This window comes from Trichomycterus rosablanca, chromosome 17, assembly GCF_030014385.1.
Source record: "Trichomycterus rosablanca isolate fTriRos1 chromosome 17, fTriRos1.hap1, whole genome shotgun sequence".
NCBI lineage: Eukaryota > Metazoa > Chordata > Actinopteri > Siluriformes > Trichomycteridae > Trichomycterus > Trichomycterus rosablanca.
In genome coordinates, this window is record NC_086004.1 from 10,536,500 (window position 1) to 10,558,323 (window position 21,824).

Genomic DNA, 21,824 nt, shown 5'->3' on the forward strand with positions numbered 1-21,824 from the left:
TCTTTAAAATTTCAAGCGACAGCTCAGCTAAACTTTGCAAATGTCTGTTTCCACATTGCTCAGGGGTACAGAACAGGTCTCGTTAAACTGAAATGGTCAGCCACGTGCTGGTGCTTTGGCATAACAGCAGGACTTAACTAGCAGCAGAGCATTGTTGATTTAAAACTAGCTGGACTTTTTGACAGAGTTGTGGATGACGAATGGAAGATAATCAAGTGATTACCTAGCCTAGTTTATACTGACTACTCCTTGGAAACTCCAAAAAAATGTAGCCTGCAGACCCTTTAAAAGATACTGATGTTGCAACATTGGGTTGTATGGCTCTATATTTACTGATGATCATATTCTTGCATCAGGTTCACCTAAAAAAAGCTTTTATTCGGCTAATGTGAAACTAAGAGTGAAAGGGAGTGACTGTGCGGTCTCGATTACCACCAGTGCTGTTGTAATACATCAGAAATAGAAAGTGTGCTCTCCTTTTTTGGAGGTGCAGAAAGTATGATCGCCAGTTCTTTTACAGAGTTTGGCACGAAATGGCGAACCATAAATCATAATTGTTTGCAAGATAAACTACAAAACTAAAAACATTTGCTCAAAATAAGTATTTTAGTAAAAGTGATAATTCAAGTACAAACCCATTTTCCGGAAAAGTTGGGACATTTTATAAAATCTGCTTACAAGAATCTGTACAAGGAAAATACTTTTAATGATCGGGCTAACCAACGTGATTGTATTTTGTAAATATAAACAATTCTTTTTAGTTTAATGTCTAGCATACTCAATACTTACAATGGGGCACACTTAGAGTGAAAGTAAAAGATTCAAGCTACATCATGTTGAAGCCTTTCACAGTAAGCAGGTGAATTGTTAACAGGTATAAAAGGAGGATCCAACAGAAGATCACAGGCAAGGACGATTCATGTCTCAGCACTTTTTGCCAAACTCAATTGTCTACTTAAACCAGAGTAAGGTCATGTCTACTATGGAAGCACTTCTGCAAGTCGCTCTGGATTAGAGCATCTGCTAAACGCTGAAAATGTAAAGATATCGGCTAAATGCTCAGTGGGTAGCACTGTCGCCTCACAACAAGAAGGTCCTGGGTTCGGCGGTCCGGGTCCTTTCTGTGTGGAGTTTGCATGTTCTTCCTGTGTCTGTGTGGGTTTCCTCCTGGAGCTCCGGTTTCCAGGAGGTGAATTGGAGATGCAAAATTGTCCATGACTGTGTTTGACGTTAAACTTGTGAATATATGAATCTTGTGTAACGAGTAACTACCGTTTCTGTCATGAATGTAACCAAAGTGTAAAAACATGACATTAAAATCCTAATAAACAAACAAACAAACTTGGGTCTTTCACCATTTACTGTACTTAATATTGTGAAAAGATTCAGGGAGTCCGAAGAAATCGCACTGCTTGAGAAACCATCATAATAATGTAATAAATTTAGCCAAATGCTCTCTGGAGTATTTTGTAACACCTTTGTCACTTCACATAGTCCATCATCGCATCAAGAAATAAAATCTTAAACTCTATTATGCAAAATGAAAGCCATACATCAATTCTGTACTAAAACAAGTGGAAATATGTTCTTTGGCCGGACGAGTCCACATCTGCCGAAGACCGAGAGGAGCATCCAGACTGTTATTACCAAAAGGTGCAAAAGTCAGCATATGTCATATGTGAAGAAACAAGTGACATATTCACTTAAGGTTATTAAGTGACTACAATTAAAACTAATAACATGCATCATCATACTTTTAAAATTACCATACAAATGCTTCCATTTACCTGTTATTACCTGTTTTTCATACTCTCCATGCCTAAATGTTTACTGATTCCAACATGGTACCACTTACCAGAAACATGACTCTTCTCCTTGTTTGGTATTAATTAGAATAAAAAAAATTGTAAAAAAGATTTATTCACAAACATTTTCTTTTCTGGCTGCTCTCTCAGTCAAAACGGCTGCATTTTAACATATCTACTCTGGTTATTCTTCTTCTAATGGGATTTCTCTGTGCTTCTCTCACCCCCTGCACCCTCAACCTTCTAGTACTTGAGTACAAGGACAAACTATTTACTCACACAAACCAACCTAAAGGGAGACTTCACAATCAAGGTATAGTTCTATTGTTTACTGACACAAAACTAATCTGCTTCTGGGGTGGACAAATCATAAACTCATTCACCCACTGGCTAAGAGAATTTACTAATCAACTTACCTAGTGCATTGTTTTGGTTGCCCAGTGACTTCACAGATAATGTAAACCTAAATTTAAAAGACCTGCCACCTTCAGTAGCCTCAAGTTCATCAATTGCAGGCAGTTAAACAAAATAAGCTTAAAGATGTAATCATAGTCACTTAAAAACCAAACATAATCATAGTCATCATTGAGAATGTAAAGGAGTAGTGCTCTCTGCATTACACTGCTTCCGCTACTTCCACTACTTTTTTATGACCGTTTAATAATTATATAATATATAAGAAATAGAAAAAAATATATACAGGGGCTGTTTTGACTGTGGAAAACTTGGAAACCACTGATAACATTTTACCAGCAATAATAAATAAAAAATATATATATCCCAGGCTAATAATTTGTCCACCCTTGTATTTTGTGTTTCAATGTTCTTTCTGTACACTTCATATACTGTAAACCACCCTAAGCCCACCACAGATCTCATAAGTCCTCAGCAGATTTGGATGCATGTTTTACCACTGCTTTGTCTTGGTTAGGGTTACAATGGGTTTAGTTTCATTGGAGTCACTGAGCACAATTCAGTTACAAACCCTATACAGCAGTGGTCCCCAACCACCGGGCCGCGGACCGGTACCGGTCCTACTACTTTTTTACTGTTGTTATTGTCTTCAATCACCACTAGGTGGAAGCAGCGTCTCGTTGCAGCGAAAAAAACTCATTTGTGAGTAGTTCAGTTCTTCTATTTTAAATCGTCCTGCCCCCGCTGGTCTGTGAAATTATATCTTATATGAAATCGGTCCGTGGTGCAAAAAAGGTTGGGAAGCACAGCTATACAGGACACCAATCCATCATGACGCCTTTCTGTTACTGATGCTCATTAATGTTTCTCTGTCAAAAATCTCTCCGTTCAAATAATAGGTGTGTGGGCGAGTCTGCGTTCCAGCGGCAGCCGGTTCAGCCAGCAGCCATCTGTGGCCGAGGTAGGGGTGCGGGTGCCGTGCAAGGATCTGATGCCTCCTTCAGGAGCCGGAATTCTGCAAACCCAGCTCCTTAAGCATCAAGCAGCACTGTACATTTTTGGAGAGAAGTCTCACCTCAGGGTATGAGCTGTGTATAGACCTAAACTGACAGCATAGAATTTGGATTCATTAATAATAATATTGTTATTATTATTATTATTATAAATACAATAATAACAATAATAATAGTATTAATATTACTTCTAGTAATATTAATTATATTAATATTATGGAAGTAACAGTATGAATAGTCCTAATAGTAATAGTTCATTAATATTAATAGCACCAATACTAATAGTATACTACTACTACAACTACCAATAATAATAATAACAGACTCAAGTCTGGTTCTACAGAGAAAAACTGGCCACAAGGCAGAAATACCTTTGACTGTGCGACAGTGCATCTGTGCACAGACCAATCACGCCTGTGTAGACACCCAGCTGGCCGATAGCACAGCTGACTTTCAAACCCACATCTCAACAGTGGTGGGCTAGCAAAATAATTTGCTGTGCCCCCCGAGGCCCATCGACATTAGATGTTAAATTCAGATTTATCACTGCAACACATTAGTAAAGATCAAAACAATTAAAAAGCAGTTGATAGATTCACAGTGCTTCACAGCACTGCAGATCACTGTGGTCTGTGGTACTTAGAGAGTGCATTTCCAAGCTAATAATAAATCTGCTTACAGATAAGACCGTCATAATAATTGATTTAAAACACATGATTTGGGCAAAAACACTGTTAGGTTTGGATCCTATGAGAAGCTACTAGATCTCTCTCTTGTATGCCAAAGGAAAATCAAGCATGTATTTTTTGGCTTGCTGTACTTTGAGTCATCAGTTATGCAAACTTGGTTCTTTGGCTGCTTTTGCTGCCTTTTCTGCATTCATTTCACGGTCAGTAATATGAAAGATGAATCTGATTCTGCATTAATCAGTTGCATAATCAATTTATTTTTCATGGGTTGATGACACATGAATTTCTAAATGTTAGTTAAATGGATGTGCATTTTTATATTTTCCAAAAAATGATTCAAAAGTTACTTATACTTATTTAGTCAGTCATATTATTAATAGTTACTTAGCACATTATGCTGTTTTATAGTCCACAATTAAACTTTTATTTACTGCTACTATATGGACAGCATGTGGTTCAGCAGGGAAAGTAGTACCTTGTGAAAGTGGTACCTTGAAACTTAACATCAATTGGTTCTGGGAGTGGTGTTGAGTTTAAAAGGCATTGAGTTTCAAGGTATTTTTCCCATAAGAATGTATGGAAACCTGTTAATGCGTTATGGTCCCATGGAACTGCATATATTTTAGGCTTTTGTAAAATAATGGGTTTATTTTTAACACTTAAACACTGAAAATAACACAAATATAACAAAAACATTGAAATACAATTAAAAACAGTTAAAAATCTATAAGAAATACAAAGAAACTATTTACTCCTTTACTGTTTTCTTATGCTTCTTAATTAGTGGAGGGAACAAATGAGCAGTAATAATTAAGAGAGGTTTTGTTTTTTTTGTCATTCTTTTAATACATTAAGTTGATTTTTTTTTTTTTTTAACAATAAGCGTTTAGACTCTCTCGGAAAAGCTGATTCTTACAATTTCTCAGAACCCTGAGCTGTAACACAAGTTTAAAAGTGAAAAAGGAGAAAAATCCAGCTGAACACATACACGTGGAGCTTTCAGAGTAAATTTGATGGTTATTCCACACAAATGCAGATTTGTCTCAAGCTGAGCGCTGAGCAAAGCAGCAGTCGCACACACGTTGAGTTTAAGGGAAACGTTGAGTTTATGGGTAAAAAATTTTCAACAAAGGGCATTGAGTTTCAAAGATTTGGATTTTAGGGGATGTTGAGTTATGACGTACCACTGTACACTTGCCTCCAGCTAGAAGTTTGGCATGTTCTGTCCTGTTTTTGTGGCAAATTACTAGATACATGTAATTTGATTGTCTTGAGTAAGAGAGTGTGTGCTGCCCTGGAATAAATGAGCACCTTCTTCAGGGAGTGTTCCTACCTGGCAATAAGTGGTTGTCGGTTCTGGTAACCACTGATATAATTATATTAGTGTAATAAGTACAGTAATGTTGTTGGGACAAAAAAAAAAAAAAAAACTCAAAAATAAAAAGCCAACAGTGGGCTTTGATTATTAACTGTTTACTGATAAAAGGCTGCAGGAGGATTGGCAAATGCTGTGCATGTGGAGGAAATGGAAAATTGCTCCAGTCTGTAAATATATGATAAGATTGCATTGGAGATGCAAATATCTTATGGTCAATGCAAATATCAACAAAGTATGACAAGTAGGGATGTAACGATACACTCTACCCACGATGCGATACGATTCACGATACTGGGTTCACGATACGATTTTTTCCCGATTTTTTTTAAACAAAATGAAATTGAAGACAAATTATGACAAAGTTTGCTTTTATTATTTATCTTTAATAAATACAATAAAATACTGTATTTGTGCTTATCTTTTATTTATCTAAATAATGAATGCCCTTTTGTTTCTGAGCTAGGTACAAACTATGCCAAATAATGCTTATTGTCTTAAATTAAATTTTAAAACAAACCCAACATTATATAAATAAATGAATAATACAAATAAAGAAAGTATCCTCACATAAATAAATTTGGCTGGAAAATCCCCTACCTGGCAACTTTGTGAAGTGCCGTTAACCAGGCGAGGTGAATAGCACCAGTGCCCTCTGCTGATTAAAATGAATATCGATTCATCTTAAATGAATAACCGATTTGAATCGTGGCACATGTGCACCAATTCTTAACTGTCTTGTGGTGCATCATTACATCCCTAATGGCAAGTTTCTTTTTTATATAGTGTCAGGACTGGCTCTCATTTAGACCGGAACAATAAATCACTGTGGTTTAAGACTAAGCTTATGTCTTTCAGGGCTTCAGGTTGGACTCCATGTTGAACTGTGAGCTGGTGCCTGTTGAATTTGCGGACACACGGCAGGCCAAATCTTCCTTTAAAAAACTGCTTCGGGCATGCGCTCCCAGTGCGGTTCCCTCCGATGCCAACGACTCATTTCTTAAGGCCATGGAGGAGAGCGAGTGGATTCTACAGGTATGCCCTTTCTTTGTTTTTCCTCGAAATGCTATTAAACGTTCACCTGTTTACTGTGGCACTTCCTTAAAGCATTTTCAGTCACTCGTGTTGCAAACTGCTGTTCCTGTGCTGGGCTGTGAGAGCAAGCCCTTTTCACTTCTGCGACTCTGACCTCCTTTATACAGAGCTTCCTCCGGTTCATTCTTCCTAGGCAAACAATCGCTGCAAAGATGGGAACACGGTTGAGCTGCTTACCATGCTATTAACTGCTGCCCCTTTAACCTCCCTGTCCTGAGAACCCCCTGCTTCTTATACGCCAGAACAATATTATCTGCAGGGCTTTTTGCCAAGGCGATTCATGGAACTTAGTCAGCAGTGAACTCTAACCGTCTGAGTTTGACAATAAAGGCACGGAAACGGCAAGTAGATTAAACTCGAGTGTGTTTTGTTTGTGTTTGTGGCACAGCTGCACAAGCTGCTTCAGCTAGCTTTGATCCTAGTTGAACTGTTGGACAGTGGATCATCGGTGTTGCTGAGTCTGGAGGACGGCTGGGACATCACCACACAGGTGAGCCTTCGTCTTACGCAGTTGTTCTCGAGAATGTAAAACAGAAGACGTATTTCTCAAATGCTACTTTTTTAGCTGGATGTGCCTGCACACTTATTTTTTTTTTTTTTTATATATATTTTATTATATTTTATAGTTGTTGTTGTTTTAATCATTTGTATTTTGATTATACTTTTGTGCCCTTTGCATCCATAATATACTTTTATATATTAAGTGATGTCAGAATCAGTAAATCAGTCTATGTTGTCTGTAATATTAATAAATAAAATTAATAAACGAATTGACATTATTAAATAAATTACACCAATAAAATTTTTAATGCAGTGTTGTAGCAGTCTAGTACACTAGCTCACCCCTACTGAGACTTGAATCCTAGATGCTATCACCTGGCTGGGAAACTGCACAGACTTGATTGGCTTTCTCTAAGAAGTGGTGTGGGGGAATGGCCAAAGTCCTGCAATGATTGGCGCCCTGTCCTGGGTATTCCTGCCTTGTGCCCAGTGTTTTTCGGGAAAACCGGACCCGCCGCGTCCAGCCCTTACCAGGATAAAGCAGCTGGAATTAAACTGTGTTTTAACCTAATGTTAAAAGCCTCAATTCAGTTTCATATGAATTCCTCGATACAGTGTACATTGCATAAGATATGCAGCCTTGTGTGCTATCTGGTCTTTGCATTACCATCATGCTCTGATTATGACCAGAGTGACCAAATCATTTTCATGTAGCTACAGTTTAAACAAGATGTGTCGCGTTCTTACTTGAATGTTCCGCTCGAACGTTTTAAAAGTTAGCTCAGAGCAGCGTTCTTTGTAAAGGTATTGAGGTTTTAGTGAGCGAGTATAAAGCCTTCTTGGGCTAAATGGGCTCCACATGCTCCGCCTGTCTGGCACCAAAAGCTCCCTCTGTTTGGCGGCTAACAGGACGGTGTGTTTTTAGCTAACTGTTCATTTTTTCCCCAAAGTCGGCGTGTCTGATAAGAAGTTGGAATTTCCAGACAGTTATGCAGCATTATGCATTATCCCATTGATGTTGCCAGTGCCCTTCTTTGTTTACATTTTTCAAAAGCAAACCTTTATGGTTGTGTTTAAGGAGTGAGTGTTCTGTAGTCACTGTCTGATGGAAAATGTGCTATAATTCATTTCAAAGTAGGCAACATATGGTTCTGTTCTCCCTCCTAGTAGTCTCAGTAGTGTCCTGCCATTGAGAGGGCAAACCTGGTTCATAGTCAGTGTTTTGAATAGATAGTTTAATAAATTGAATGTATAAATGTATAAATAAATGCACCTTTTTCTGGATTTTTCCCCTTTATCTCTCAATGTAGTCATTTCCTATTCCCGACTGTGAATCTCCGTGTCCAGTTTGCAGCCACTTCATATTACCGGCTAGTGCTGGGTTCCCAAACACAGCTGTATCACGTACAAGGCGACACACTAGGCTCCATGTTACTCCCCCCACGTCCCGCGTGCAGGCACCTGGACCAGGTCTTCATCCGACCTTCCTTTTGTCAAACGTGGCCGGTTGTGTTTGTTTGGATGTCCAGCCAAGTTGGTTGCCCCTGCTAAGATTCAAACTCACAAGTTCGATTACTTCACAATGACCTACTAGCACGTTAGAGCACTTTTTTATTTTTGGTCTTGTGTTTACACTATTAAGTAACAAAGTAACAGTTAATTGTTTTCTACATGCCGCTCAGGTGGCCCAGCGGTAAAAAAAGACACGCTGCAACCAGAGCTGGATTCTGAGTACATCGTATCGAATCCAGCTCTGCCTCACCGGTTCGAGGCTGAGTGGCTGTATGAGCAACGATTGGCCGGTTGCTCAGTTGGGGGTCTCTCTCTGTCAGAATGCGATTACGACCTCTGCCGGCTGATTAGAGGCGCCTGCACAGAGATGAGGAAGAGTGCCCTTAGGGTGTGTCTCTCCGCATGCAACGCTAGGTGGCACAACTTTCATCAATGTGTGGGTGGCAAAAATGCATCCGGCTGCTGCCCATGTTTCGGAGGGGATATGGGTTAGCTTCGATCTCCTCGGTCAGGGCAGGGTTCGGCATAGACAGAGAGGAAGCACGATGCAAAATTGAACAATTGGATGTGCTAAAGGGGGAGAAAAAGAGGAAAAAATTATTTTCTACATGTATATGGTATGTAAATACACATTTGACATACTATATTTTAGGTTAGTCACTGTATGTGCACCCTTTTACATTCATCAAAAATATCAGCTACATGAAATGGACTCAGACCTGTGATATATACTGCTGCGCCTGCTTTACTTATTTAAAAACAACACACACTACTATGTTAGTGTCATTGTAGTGCTGAGAATTTTTCACCACCCAAATAACATCTGGTCAGTCAGGGTCCTATTTTGATTGATAAATGGGTGACCAAGTGCACAGAGAAACCGATGGGCTACAATCAGGAATTGTATATCCACAGAGTTTATCTGTATGATGGGTGGAGCTTAAAATGACACACACAAACAGGTGAGTAGCTCATATGTTAAATGTAGCTCATAAATTAATTAATAAATATACATACCGGAAAAGTGCTCAGGGGTGTATACTCTTTAAATAAGGGAAGTACTGTACATTTAAGTTAACATTCTGTAAAATGTACACATTTTGTGGTAAGGCACTGGAATAAAAAAGCCTATGGTTAGTGATGGGATCAACAAAGTTTAATGTGATGTTCAGGGTGTGTCCTGCTTTGTGTCTAATGTTTTTGGACAGCATCAGAGCCACTGTAAATCTGATCAGACTAAAGCAGTTACTAAAGATAACTGAATGAATACATTCCAAAGCACTTTGTTTTTTATGTTTGACAGCACCCTTCCTTTGCAAGCTTTTTATATATACACCAAGCTTTAACTTGTGTCTGCTGCTCTTTCCTGTTTTTTTCTAGGTGGTGTCGTTGGTGCAGCTTCTCAGTGACCCGTTCTATAGAACGTTAGAAGGCTTCCAGGTCCTGGTAGAGAAGGAATGGCTGTCATTCGGCCATAAGTTCAGCCAGCGCAGCAACCTGACCCCCGGCAGCCAAGGCAGTGGCTTTACACCAATCTTCCTGCAGTTCCTCGACTGTGTGCACCAGGCAAGCACAAGCTGGCTTTTACTCTTAGTACGAATTTGGATCAGAGGAGGCATCAGAGCAGCACACTCGTATAGTGTTAGCCTACTTCTATCCAATCCATATTGCTTCGGAATCAGCCCTGGACCACGAGCACTACTGACGCAAGCATATGAAGTTTAAAAGCACATGCCCACCAGGGTCTGACCGAGACGAACATTTTGGCCATTCAGATTGTAAATATTATTTAGATTTGAGGGCGCTTTGACCATTGTGCTCTATATTTTTTCAAACCATAATAGCTGGGTTTATTATAATGGTGGTCTCATATGGCCACATGATTCATAACTGATTTGGTTATATAGCCATGGGATTTGCAAGTGACAGGGACTAACCAAGGGATTTGCTTTTCAGAACACGAGCTTTTTGGCAAACACTGGACAAAATTAATTAGATTAGATGTGGGGCGAAATATATGTTAAGTAAATATGAATTAATCTAGCAAAAACACAAAAATATTAATAGTTTGGTAAATAATTAATGTGTATAGAAAAGTGCAGGAGAAATGCTTTTAAAATGTATTGTAATTAAGTAAGTCTACACTCGTATTCTTCCTTACAGTGTCTCAGTTTATCCCATTCATCATGGCGGAATTTCTCAAGCTTTGTCAGTTGGATAGCAAGTGTCTGTAAACTACCACCTTCATCTTTGCACAGATTTTGGATATAGATAGATAGATCGATAGAAAGATATACAGACAGACAGACAGACAGACAGACAGAGAGAGATACTTTATTGATCCCGAAGGAAATTAATTTAATCCTAGGCTTTTATTGTGTCAGTCAAGGACCTACATAACCCGAGTCCTGTTTGGAAGCCCAATCTCCAAAGCATCATGCTACCACTACGACGTTTCATGTAGTATCCAAGTGATGACAGTGCCTGCTTTTTGCCAGGCATAGTACATGTTGTTTTACTCAAAGAGCTCAATTTGTGTATGTACACCAGCTTTTATTTTGCATTCCTTAAATTATTAAGGCAATCCTGCATGCAATTAAGCTTTTTTCATCCTTCAAAAGATGTTTTGGCCTCCACCTACAGTAATCTTCTCTTTGGCTTGTTCATTAATTATTTTTACATTAATTTGTGCTTGGTAAATTGAAAAAAAAAAAAAAACTTGGCAGTTTGCGAGATCCAAGCGTTGCTCTTTTAAGCCATTTGTCATTGGTCCAAAAAACGAGGAGTCTCCACTTTCACCCAGCTGGTAACCCGGCACTACTCCCAGCCTCTTACTTCAGCCCCAGTGTTTTAAAGGTGATGAAATTGCAGCTTGGATTGCCAGAGTGACCTGCTCTTAAAAAAATATGTCAAAAAGCATCTTAAAATAGAAGTGCCTCATGATATAAACACTCATTGTTTTTGCCAGCGAACACAGCTGACCCGCCATATGAGAAATGGAGGATAGTTAGTCACAGTCAACAGTTTGATGACATTCCTTCTTGTTGTCTTTCCCTCTTAGCAGTTTCCATTTTTCCTCTCCTCATCCATTAGTAAATGAAATCACAGGTCGTCATCCCAGACCTCAGCCTTGTCCTGTCTGTAATGGTTAGCTTATGTAATTAACTTTGTCTGTTCTTTCACGATGATAAGCTCGTCTGTGTTCTGATACGCTGGGATGAATCTTTTTCTTCTTAGATCCATAACCAATACCCCATGGAGTTTGAGTTTAATCAGTACTATCTGAAGTTTCTGGCATACCACTACGTATCCAATCGCTTCAAGGACTTCCTCTTGGATTCAGACTACGAACGCCTAGAGCATGGTTTGTATGCACGACTCCATGGCCCATACACTGTCTCTTGTATTAAAAAAATATGAACACTCTACATTTGATTAGAAACAATGCCATGGAACAAACTAAATGGAATAAGCTGTTTGAGTGGAGGGTCATACTGAGGTAAATGTTAAGGAGCTTGGCCAGATTATGCTTTTTTTTTTTTTCTTTTTTCTTTTTTTTTTTTTTAATTGACATACGGGCAGCTGAAAAAGTTACACAAAGTATATATAAATTGAATATTTATAATATATTTATAATATAAATTGCTAACTTGAATTTAAAACTTGAATGTTACATTCATTGTATCACTCTGCTCAATCTTTTACCTCTTACCTTGATCTCTCATCAGGCTGTGTTACACTTGACAGCTATTCTAACAAGCCTTCCATTGTTTTTTTTGTTTTTTCTTACTATAAAGGCACATTGTTTGAGGATAAAGGAGACAAGCAGGCCAGAAAAGGAATCTGTATCTGGGAATGTATTAATCGAATGCATCGCAGGAGTCCAATCTTCTTCAACTACTTGTACGGTCCTGTAGAGGCAGAGGTAATGAGAGAAAACGTATTAATCTCTGTGTATGTCTATTTCCCATTCAAAACCCAGCTAATTAACATAATACCCTTTTTATCAACCCTAACCCTTTTTATCAGTAGTTTCTCGGTTTTGTCCCTCCACAGGGGTGATTTGCAATTTACCAGTCAATGGGTGTGTTTGAAAACCTAGTGAGCTGCCTTGCTTTATTACTGTCTACATAAGCAGCTGCCTAAGTAGAGAGGATTCTAATATGTCATTGACTTATAAGTCAGTTTATTCAAACGCACTACTTAGACATTAGTTTTCGCTAACACAGTTAGCCTCATGCCATTTAAACCGATGGGATGGGGTGGCACATTGCGCTAGCATGTCAACTAATATCTCCCTCCATGTACCGAAAACGGTTAAATTCGCTGACAAACCCGAATTTGCAAATAAAAACACTTGTGCACGTTTATAAAAATTAAAAGTAAATAATAATTAATTTACGTTTAAAAAAAACTCGCCGTCCGCCATAATTGTATATTTTTCTGTGAGAAAAGTTGTGCTGCACTGAATGCTGGGATTGCCTTCACCGCTAAAAGTGCTTTTATAATGATTTTTTTTAGCTGCTCCTGTATTTAGGAGTCGCCACAGCGGATCATTCTGGTTCACATACCTGATTTGGCACAGTTTTGTGTCGGATACCCTTCCTGTTGCATCCCTTCTTATTTTTATCCAGGCTCAGGTCCAGTACTGTGAGCACCGCCATCCCCCAAAAAGACACACTCCAATATGAGCTTCTTTGTCTGTTGTTAAAAAGTACACCAATCAGGCATAACATTATGACCACCTTCCTAATATTGTTTTGGTCCTTTTTTTGCTGCCAAAACAGCCCTGACCCGTTGAGGCATGGAGTCTGACACCTTTCTATCAGAACCAGCATTAACTTCTTCAGCAAATAAGCTACAGTAGCTCGTCTGTTGGATCGGACCACATCAATGAGCCTTGGCCGCCCATTACCCTGTCGCCGGTTTACCACTGTTCTTTCCTTGGACCCCTTTTGATAGACACTGACCACTGCAGATCGGGAACACACCACAAGAGCTGCAGTTTTGGAGATGCTCTGACCCAGTTGTCTAGCCATCACAATTTGGTCCTTGTCAAACTCGCTCAAATCCTCACGCTCGCCCATTTTTCCTGCTTCTAACACATCAACTCTGAGGGTAAAATGTTCACTTGCTGCCTAATATATCTCACCCACTAACAGGTGCCGTGATGAAGAGGTAATCAGTGTTATTCACTTCCACCTGTCAGTGCTCATAATGTTATGCCTGGTCGGTGTACAGTGCTGTACAGTATAAGTCAACTGAATTAATGCTTCTTTCTTATGGAAAACAAACCAAAACCAGGTATTCGCTGAGATAAAAAAAAAAGCTAGTCCCTAGGAGTAGACTAGAAGTACTTTCTGTTACAGGATCACAGTTATTTCAGGCATCCTAAAAGTTATTATATGTATTAAAAACTGGACTTTTGATCTTGTCATTTTGCTTTGATTTTTTTCTTGTTTAATCACCTAGTCAGATTCCAGCATGACATTCCTAGTAACTCTCAGCTTTTGTTTACAATTTACCCGTCCTCGAAATTGCCCTGTTTTTTCATTTAAACTGCAGCAAATTGTTTCTGATATGTTAATTCAGCCGAGTGTTCACACTTAACCTGCTAAATAAATGTAATAGTGCCTGTGTGAAAAGGCTTTGTGTGTGTTTACTCGCGCTCTCTGGTGCTCGTGTGACAGCCAGCCTGTTACCTTTACCCCAGTACACTTCATCTAGAGGTTGTCTTCACAATCTCTAAACATTTTGATTTTCATGCCAGATTTCATCCAGGATTAATAGTTCCAGACACATTCGTAAAAAAAAACTTGCCTGTGTCTGAAAATAAAGTTTTGAAAATAATCCTGTTGTTTTGCAGGACCTGCTGAGATCCATGTAAACTAAAACTGATCGATTACTTTATTAAATTGTGATTGGTTTTTTTTATTATTTCTTTATTTGTGTATTCAAGCATGTTCATATAATTTAATCAATCAAACAACAAATTCTCAATCAGACTAAGGTTTTCACACAAGCCACAAATGCTGCTTAAAAACTAAGCCACATGTTAAAGCTTAGTTTTCCTATTAATAAACTTAGTTAACTACACTACAAGTAACAGCAAATTAAAACCACACTGGAGCTGCTTGATGTCAGTTTTACTAATTATTTATTTTTTCCTTCACTTCTCCCATAGTTTTTTAGGCGTTGCCAAAGCGGATCTTGTCCATGTCTCATAATTGCCACAGTTTTAATGCTGGTTGCCATTTCTGCCAAAGCCCTCCTATTTTTTGACAAATGCCATCTTCCCAACAGTCTTCCCCCCTTCCTGGACATTAGCCAATCATGTCCTTGCAGACGCATGACTGGCTGATAGCAGTAGTGGTCTAGTATACTTTACTGCTGCATTGCTTGAGCAACACTTGCACATATAAAAATAACAATAATATCAATAATAATAATAGTAGTAGCCATGCTATTTATCATTATAGTACATTTAACGTCTAACAAATGTAGTGTCAAGCCGCCGCACCCAGGTGATGAGGGGCTCACAGGGAAGCATTCTATCAATTACTCTGTTTAACATCAAGATCAGGAGGCATCTTCTGCAGCATGTACATGGATGACCTATGTAAGCATGAACAAAATGTACCCATTGGAATTAAGCTCAAATCATGCACATATGCCTAATAAGGGCGCACTTCACCCACCGCCAGAACTCCTGCTAAACAGAACCCCTATCAACAGAGATAAAAATGCTAGAATTGATATTGGACAGAATCGCATATCAGAGACCTTAAATTGAAATGCTGCAGGGATCTAAATATAGCACTAGATGGAGAGCTTCACTCCCTGATGCAAACTTACAAAGCCCTAATTAGGTCTAAACTTGACTACTGATGTGTAGTATATGTGGCAGCCAGAAAATCATATTTGCAAACACTTGATGTGATACACCACCAAAGCATTTGGCTGGCGCTGGGGGCCTTCAGGACATCACTAGTTCAAAGCCTATACGTGGAAGCTGGAGAAGGATAAGGCTAGCCATACAATACACAGTCGAAGTCAGAGCCAGTGCCTGAAACTCTGCTCATAATCCAGTGTGTTCCCTCAGAACTTGCACCTGTTTCAAGCTAAATCAAATTCCATCCGATCGCTTTTGATTGCACGTTCAACCACCTCTAATGGAACTTGGCATTGACCTACAGGGGTTGGACAAAATAACTGAAACACCTGGTTTTAGACCACAATAATTTATTAGTATGGTGTAGGGCCTCCTTTTGCGGCCAATACAGCGTCAATTCGTCTTGGAAATGACATATACAAGTCCTGCACAGTGGTCAGAGGGATTTTAAGCCATTCTTCTTGCAGGATAGTGGCCAGGTCACTACGTGATGCTGGTGGAGGAAAACGTTTCCTGACTCGCTTCTCCAAAACACCCCAAAGTGGCTCAATAATATTTAGATCTGGTGACTGTGCAGGCCATGGGAGATGTTCAACTTCACTTTCATGTTCATCAAACCAATCTTTCACCAGTCTTGCTGTGTGTATTGGTGCATTGTCATCCTGATACACGGCACCGCCATTGGATGCACATGGTCCTCCAGAATGGTTCGGTAGTCCTTGGCAGTGACGCGCCCATCTAGCACAAGTATTGGGCCAAGGGAATGCCATGATATGGCAGCCCAAACCATCACTGATCCACCCCCATGCTTCACTCTGGGCATGCAACAGTCTGGGTGGTACGCTTCTTTGGGGCTTCTCCACACCGTAACTCTCCCGGATGTGGGGAAAACAGTAAAGGTGGACTCATCAGAGAACAATACATGTTTCACATTGTCCACAGCCCAAGATTTGCGCTCCTTGCACCATTGAAACCGACGTTTGGCATTGGCACGAGTGACCAAAGGTTTGGCTATAGCAGCCCGGCCGTGTATATCGACCCTGTGGAGCTCCCGACGGACAGTTCTGGTGGAAACAGGAGAGTTGAGGTGCACATTTAATTCTGCCGTGATTTGGGCAGCCGTGGTTTTATGTTTTTTGGATACAATCCGGGTTAGCACCCGAACATCCCTTTCAGACAGCTTCCTCTTGCGTCCACAGTTAATCCTGTTGGATGTGGTTTGTCCTTCTTGGTGGTATGCTGACATTACCCTGGATACCGTGGCTCTTGATACATCACAAAGACTTGCTGTCTTGGTCACAGATGCGCCAGCAAGACGTGCACCAACAATTTGTCCTCTTTTGAACTCTGGTATGTCACCCATAATGTTGTGTGCATTGCAATATTTTGAGCAAAACTGTGCTCTTACCCTGCTAATTGAACCTTCACACTCTGCTCTTACTGGTGCAATGTGCAATTTATGAAGATTGGCCACCAGACTGGTCCAATTTAGCCATGAAACCTCCCACACTAAAATGACAGGTGTTTCAGTTATTTTGTCCAACCCCTGTAACTTCAGCAGAGCAAAAGAACCACTGTGCAAGTCCTCCTAGAACCTGATCACAATTTGTATACCAATATCTATAATATAAGATTGTGAAGCTGAAAAGATGCTAAACGGGGACTTTCTGTTTCACCACACTTCACCACAGAAAACGGCATGTTACCTCTTTTAAAGCATAAACTAGGAACTTTTCTATTCTCACCTTTTCTGTTTTTCCTGTAGCCTGTGTTAAAACCACTCATTTCCATACCTAACCTGACCAAATGGGAGGTGTACACGGCTGAATCTCTGTCCACCGGACCCACGTATGACTGGAGGATGCTGGCTGTGCATTCAGACAGCTCGGAGGAACCAGATACCATCGCCACCAGCAAGAGAAGGATCGTCTGGCCCTGTTACAGCAGCGTAGCCCGTGCCCAGCCAGATGCCATCACCAAACTACTGGCTGTAAGTCTGGCATAATCTGCTTCTCTTTTCAACCTATGGGCCTGCTTAGAAATGTAGTGTTCACTTAGTAAGATAAACTACAAGTGGACAGGGTGCTGACATGCCTGACTTGTAAATGTCTGCATTTGCAGGACATTGAGAGACTGGAAGGGGAGCTGGGGCAGATACCAGAGAGATGGCACATCACTCTGGAGAAAGTGCGAACCACTGTGCAGGAGGACCTCAGACAGGAAGGCAACGTAAGTAGGGTTTTCTAATATATTCATGATTTTCCACTGTTTATCCTGGTCAGGGTCATGGTGGGTATGGTTAATTATACATAAAGATGTCTTTTTGAGCCTAATATAAAGTATTTTAATGATATGTGTATTTTTTGACAACTAAGCAGTCCTCGTTCTCATGTTTCATTTTAGCTACGGAAACAATCGACTTCCATCTCAGGCCTGATTCCCACCTCCAATCTGCAGGCGTACCAGCGCCACTCCATGCTGCACCTGCCCGACAGTGGCCTGGGGGAGGACAGCAGCCCCACAACTGCTAATGGCATGAGTCGACGAGCTGCCACACTCTACAATCAGTTTACGCCCAAAAATGATGAAAACAGGTAAATAAAAGCATGTACTCTATAACAGCGGTCCCCAACCTTTTTTTTGCACCACGGACCGGTTTCGTATACGATATAATTTCACGGACCAGTGGGGGCGGGAGGATTTAAAATAGAATAACAATAGAGTGGAAAATAAGTGTGAATCCTGAGCGTTTTTTGCTGCAACGAGACGCTGCTCCCACCTAGTGGTGATTGGGGACAATAACACCCGAAGAGTTTTGGAAATTTAATTGCTCTTGTAGCGATCTCTAATTATTTATTGTTTCTGTGCGACCCGGTAATAAATGACCCACGGATCGGTACCGGTCCGCAGCCCGGTGGTTGGGGACCACTGGTCTATAATATTGGTCCGTCAGATGCTTTGTTAAGAAGTAACATTATTTGTCATAGTTACATGATTATCATGACTCAGTGGGAAGCACTGTCGCATGAAAGCAAGAAGGTCCTGGGTTCGATTCCCAGGTGGAGAGGTCCAGGTCCTTTTTGTGTGGAGTTTGCATGTTCTCCCCGTGTTTGCATGGGTTTACTCCCACAGTCCAAAGACATGCAAGTGAGGTGAACTGGAGATACAAAATTATCCATGACTAAAGTGTGTAAAACATGACATTAAAATCCTAATAAATAAATGAATCTAAACCAGTTCTGGTTCTTCTAGGTCATTTGAAGGTGTCCTTTACAAAAGAGGGGCATTGCTGAAAGCCTGGAAGCGTAGGTGGTTTGTTCTGGACATAACCAAACATCAGGTAAGTTTAGGGAATTGTACAGTCGCGTGGTGTGTCATTTCATATTAGGTTTAAAAAGCTTACTGGTATGTGTTTGTGCAGCTGAGATATTATGATACAGATGTAGACATCAGCTCCCGGGGTCATATAGACCTGGCTGAGGTGGAGTCAGTTGTGATAGCATCACCGACCATTGGAGCTCCTAAAAACATCAGTGAGAAGGCATTCTTTGATGTAAGTAGTGTACCTGTTATTACATTTTGAATGACTGTTTGTACAGTTGTTTCAGAACAAGATCATGCAATTTTAGTCAAGATCCAGTTGGGTGACACGTTCACGGGAAATGTGCTTATTTTCACGGACCTCATTTTTCATAAATCACAGATTTTTAAAGAAAAGAGCCACATTTCATGGCAGTCATTAAATAACACTCGTAAATTAAATAATAGAATGAAAGAAAGCTACACTACACAGAACAGCCCATCATAAATACTGCAGTTGGGAGTTTACCCAAGAAGGACATCTTGGACATTTTGACCCACGGATTGCTAACCGAATTGCCGTGGGATTGCTAGTGTAACAGACTTTTCTGTGGTGTAGTGTGCTGACAATGTTTGATGGTTGTGTTTATGTATCAAGTGCATTTTGTCCCTTTGGGGATTCCATAATTGATGCAAAAGTGTGCATCTCTACACACATGATCATCTCTGTGTAGTCTGTGCTCAAAAGAACAAGCCAGTAAAGTATTATGCTCCCGATAGTTTGTCCATGTACAGTTTATTTCTTTTTTTATGAACTCGGCAAACTCTAAAGACGCTTTCGACTTAAATGTGGTGGACTCCAAAGGTTGTAGTATATGATTTATTGCAGCGTTGTCATCCACCAGGAGACCCATCAAAATATTGACATTAGAATGATCAGAAAAGCTCTGTATTGATTTACAGCGACCCTTTTCTCAAAGAGGACAAGTGGAGCCAAGCCATGCTAGCAAAATAAAGCAATAAGCCACGAGAGGCCGTGCATTACTGTGATTTTAGCACGGGGATGACGTTTTTGGCACGACGCGAAGCGGAGTGCCTAAAACTTCTTTCCCCGTGCTAAAATCATAACAGTAATGCACGGTCTCGAATGGTCCATTCATAAATGTATTTATTGTGTATAAACTTACAATAAAGCATTCTTCCGCGACGCAAAATAGTTCGATTAACAGTGTTGCTAGGCAACATGAGGGCGAAAGTAACATTAATTTTTTCTATTCAGTGGCGTATTAATATGGAATGATGTGAGGTGGTCCTAGGTGTGCGTTTATCTGGGATTTTACAACGGCTTCGAACGCGGCTCAGCCAATCAGATTTTAGGACCGGAACTATCCGTTTTATAATGCCCTATTTAGCAGCTGCTTCCATGTTTCTTCTCACTAATTTATGAGGCTTTTGCTTAAATGTGTCACCCATGTGTGAACTTGTGAGTTGAGTCAGGCTTCAGAGACTTAAATCAAGGTTTGAGTAAAATAAATATGTACTACATTTGCATTCAACATCAAACCTGCAATCTCTCTTCAGCTGAAGACCATCAGGAGGGTGTACAACTTCTGTGCGGAGAACGCTCAAAGTGCCCAGCAGTGGATTGATAAGATCCAGAGCTGCATTTCAGACGCCTGAAGCCCACCTCATTGGATAAACAGGGTAATATCTGAGGATGGACTCCTCATGCCACATCACTACCGTCTCCTTCCCTACAGGGAGACTCACTGTGCATCGGTGCAGAGCAAAGCAAAACCTTCAGTGCCTGAAACAGGAGAGTCGGAATAAGCTCAGAGGAGCACACTCTCCCTTATCCACTACAACGAGTGCACTCCAATCAGGCAGCAGAGTCACTGCCACACTGCTAAACTGCTAAACTGAAATTCTTCTCATTACGAGACTGTTTACCATTCCACTCCATTATTTCTGAGCTTGGCTTAACCAGAGCTTATCAGATTCTTACATTCAAAGGAGACAAAGCACTACCGTGCAGAACTGTGGGTTCTTATTTTCATAACTAGACGTGATGCAAGGATAGATTTCTAATAGGAAATGATTTTGCTGCTTATTAGAGGCAAATGAACCACCAAAATGATGCAGATTTTTTTTAGAAAATGCACAATATAACCAGGCAGTTTATTTGCACTTACTTTGATAATATGCACTCTAAAAATATAGATTTTCTAACATGGCAAAAATGGCAAAAGCATTACCTTCTGTATAAAAAACAGTCTATACAAAACTTTGCACACTGAACATACATATTTTCAGATTTGTTGTTATTTAAGTCATTGTGTGTTTTTAATACATGAATGTGTCTACTTACTGATAACCGGTCAGTTTTTGTAATGTAAATTATTATTGTTATTATTATTTTTTATCATTTAAAGCATAACTTGTATGTTAATAGGTGTTTATTTTATGTAATTTTGTGTGACAGTTTCTTCTTTTTTTTATTATATAGTGGTTCTGCGTTTCCAGCATTTTAACTGAACTGAAATGAATATAAGCTTTTACATATTATCTGATGTACTGACGAGAGTAAAGTGCTTCGTCTCTGTAAGCTTGCTCTGAATGTGCTGTTTGACAAAAAGGAAAGTACACTACGCGGTTTTGTTTTCTTTTGTATTGTACGTATGTGTTGAATTGCTTTTGACTGAATGTTCAGAAACACTGTGGTTGGAATCATGGTCTGTGTCTTTGTCTGTTTTGAATAAGCAAAAAAAAAAAAAAAAAAATACACTACAGTCTTTACCTGTATCTGACAAATATTTAACTTTTATTCATACACTATGTTTTGGTGCCACTAATGTTTTCATTTGTTTTGTTGGTTGTTTTTGAATAAATCAGAAATACTTGAATAATTCTGGTCTAAACCAATATACATTTTATGGACTGCAAGTAATTATTGTATTTTTGTAATGAAAATGAATTTTGGTCCCCAGTCTGTTTATAGTGTCTGAGTTTAGAATGATTCGTATAAGGATAAAAACTGCGACTGGGTGCCCAGATGGCGTAGCAGGATATTCTGCTAGCACACCAGCACCGAGATTCTGAACTCCTCGGTTCGAAACTCGGCATTGCCACCGATCGGCTGGGCACCATCTGGCGGGCATAATTGGCGGTGCCTACAGCAGATACTAATTGGCCACCGTATCTGCAGGGTGGGGGCCGGACTATGTGTGT

General features: G+C 39.9%; 1 protein-coding gene across 2 annotated transcripts in view; it reads left to right on the top strand.

The window, feature by feature from the left end:
* The window catches only part of sbf2 (SET binding factor 2), a 143,782-nt gene extending 122,280 nt beyond the window's left edge, over positions 1-21,502 (top strand). Inside the window, exons 30-42 of one of the 2 annotated variants that reach the window (XM_063013531.1) lie at positions 2,053-2,118; positions 3,119-3,300; positions 6,155-6,331; positions 6,780-6,881; positions 9,785-9,970; positions 11,642-11,768; positions 12,202-12,329; positions 17,062-17,286; positions 17,418-17,525; positions 17,700-17,890; positions 18,549-18,636; positions 18,718-18,849; positions 20,178-21,502. In XM_063013531.1, coding sequence (XP_062869601.1) covers positions 2,053-2,118; positions 3,119-3,300; positions 6,155-6,331; positions 6,780-6,881; positions 9,785-9,970; positions 11,642-11,768; positions 12,202-12,329; positions 17,062-17,286; positions 17,418-17,525; positions 17,700-17,890; positions 18,549-18,636; positions 18,718-18,849; positions 20,178-20,276 — 1,811 coding nt within the window. In that variant the 3' untranslated portion in view covers positions 20,277-21,502. The remainder of the gene's footprint in view (positions 1-2,052; positions 2,119-3,118; positions 3,301-6,154; positions 6,332-6,779; positions 6,882-9,784; positions 9,971-11,641; positions 11,769-12,201; positions 12,330-17,061; positions 17,287-17,417; positions 17,526-17,699; positions 17,891-18,548; positions 18,637-18,717; positions 18,850-20,177) is intronic. The other variant, XM_063013532.1, reaches the window with a different exon arrangement.
* Positions 21,503-21,824: the final 322 nt, after the last annotated feature.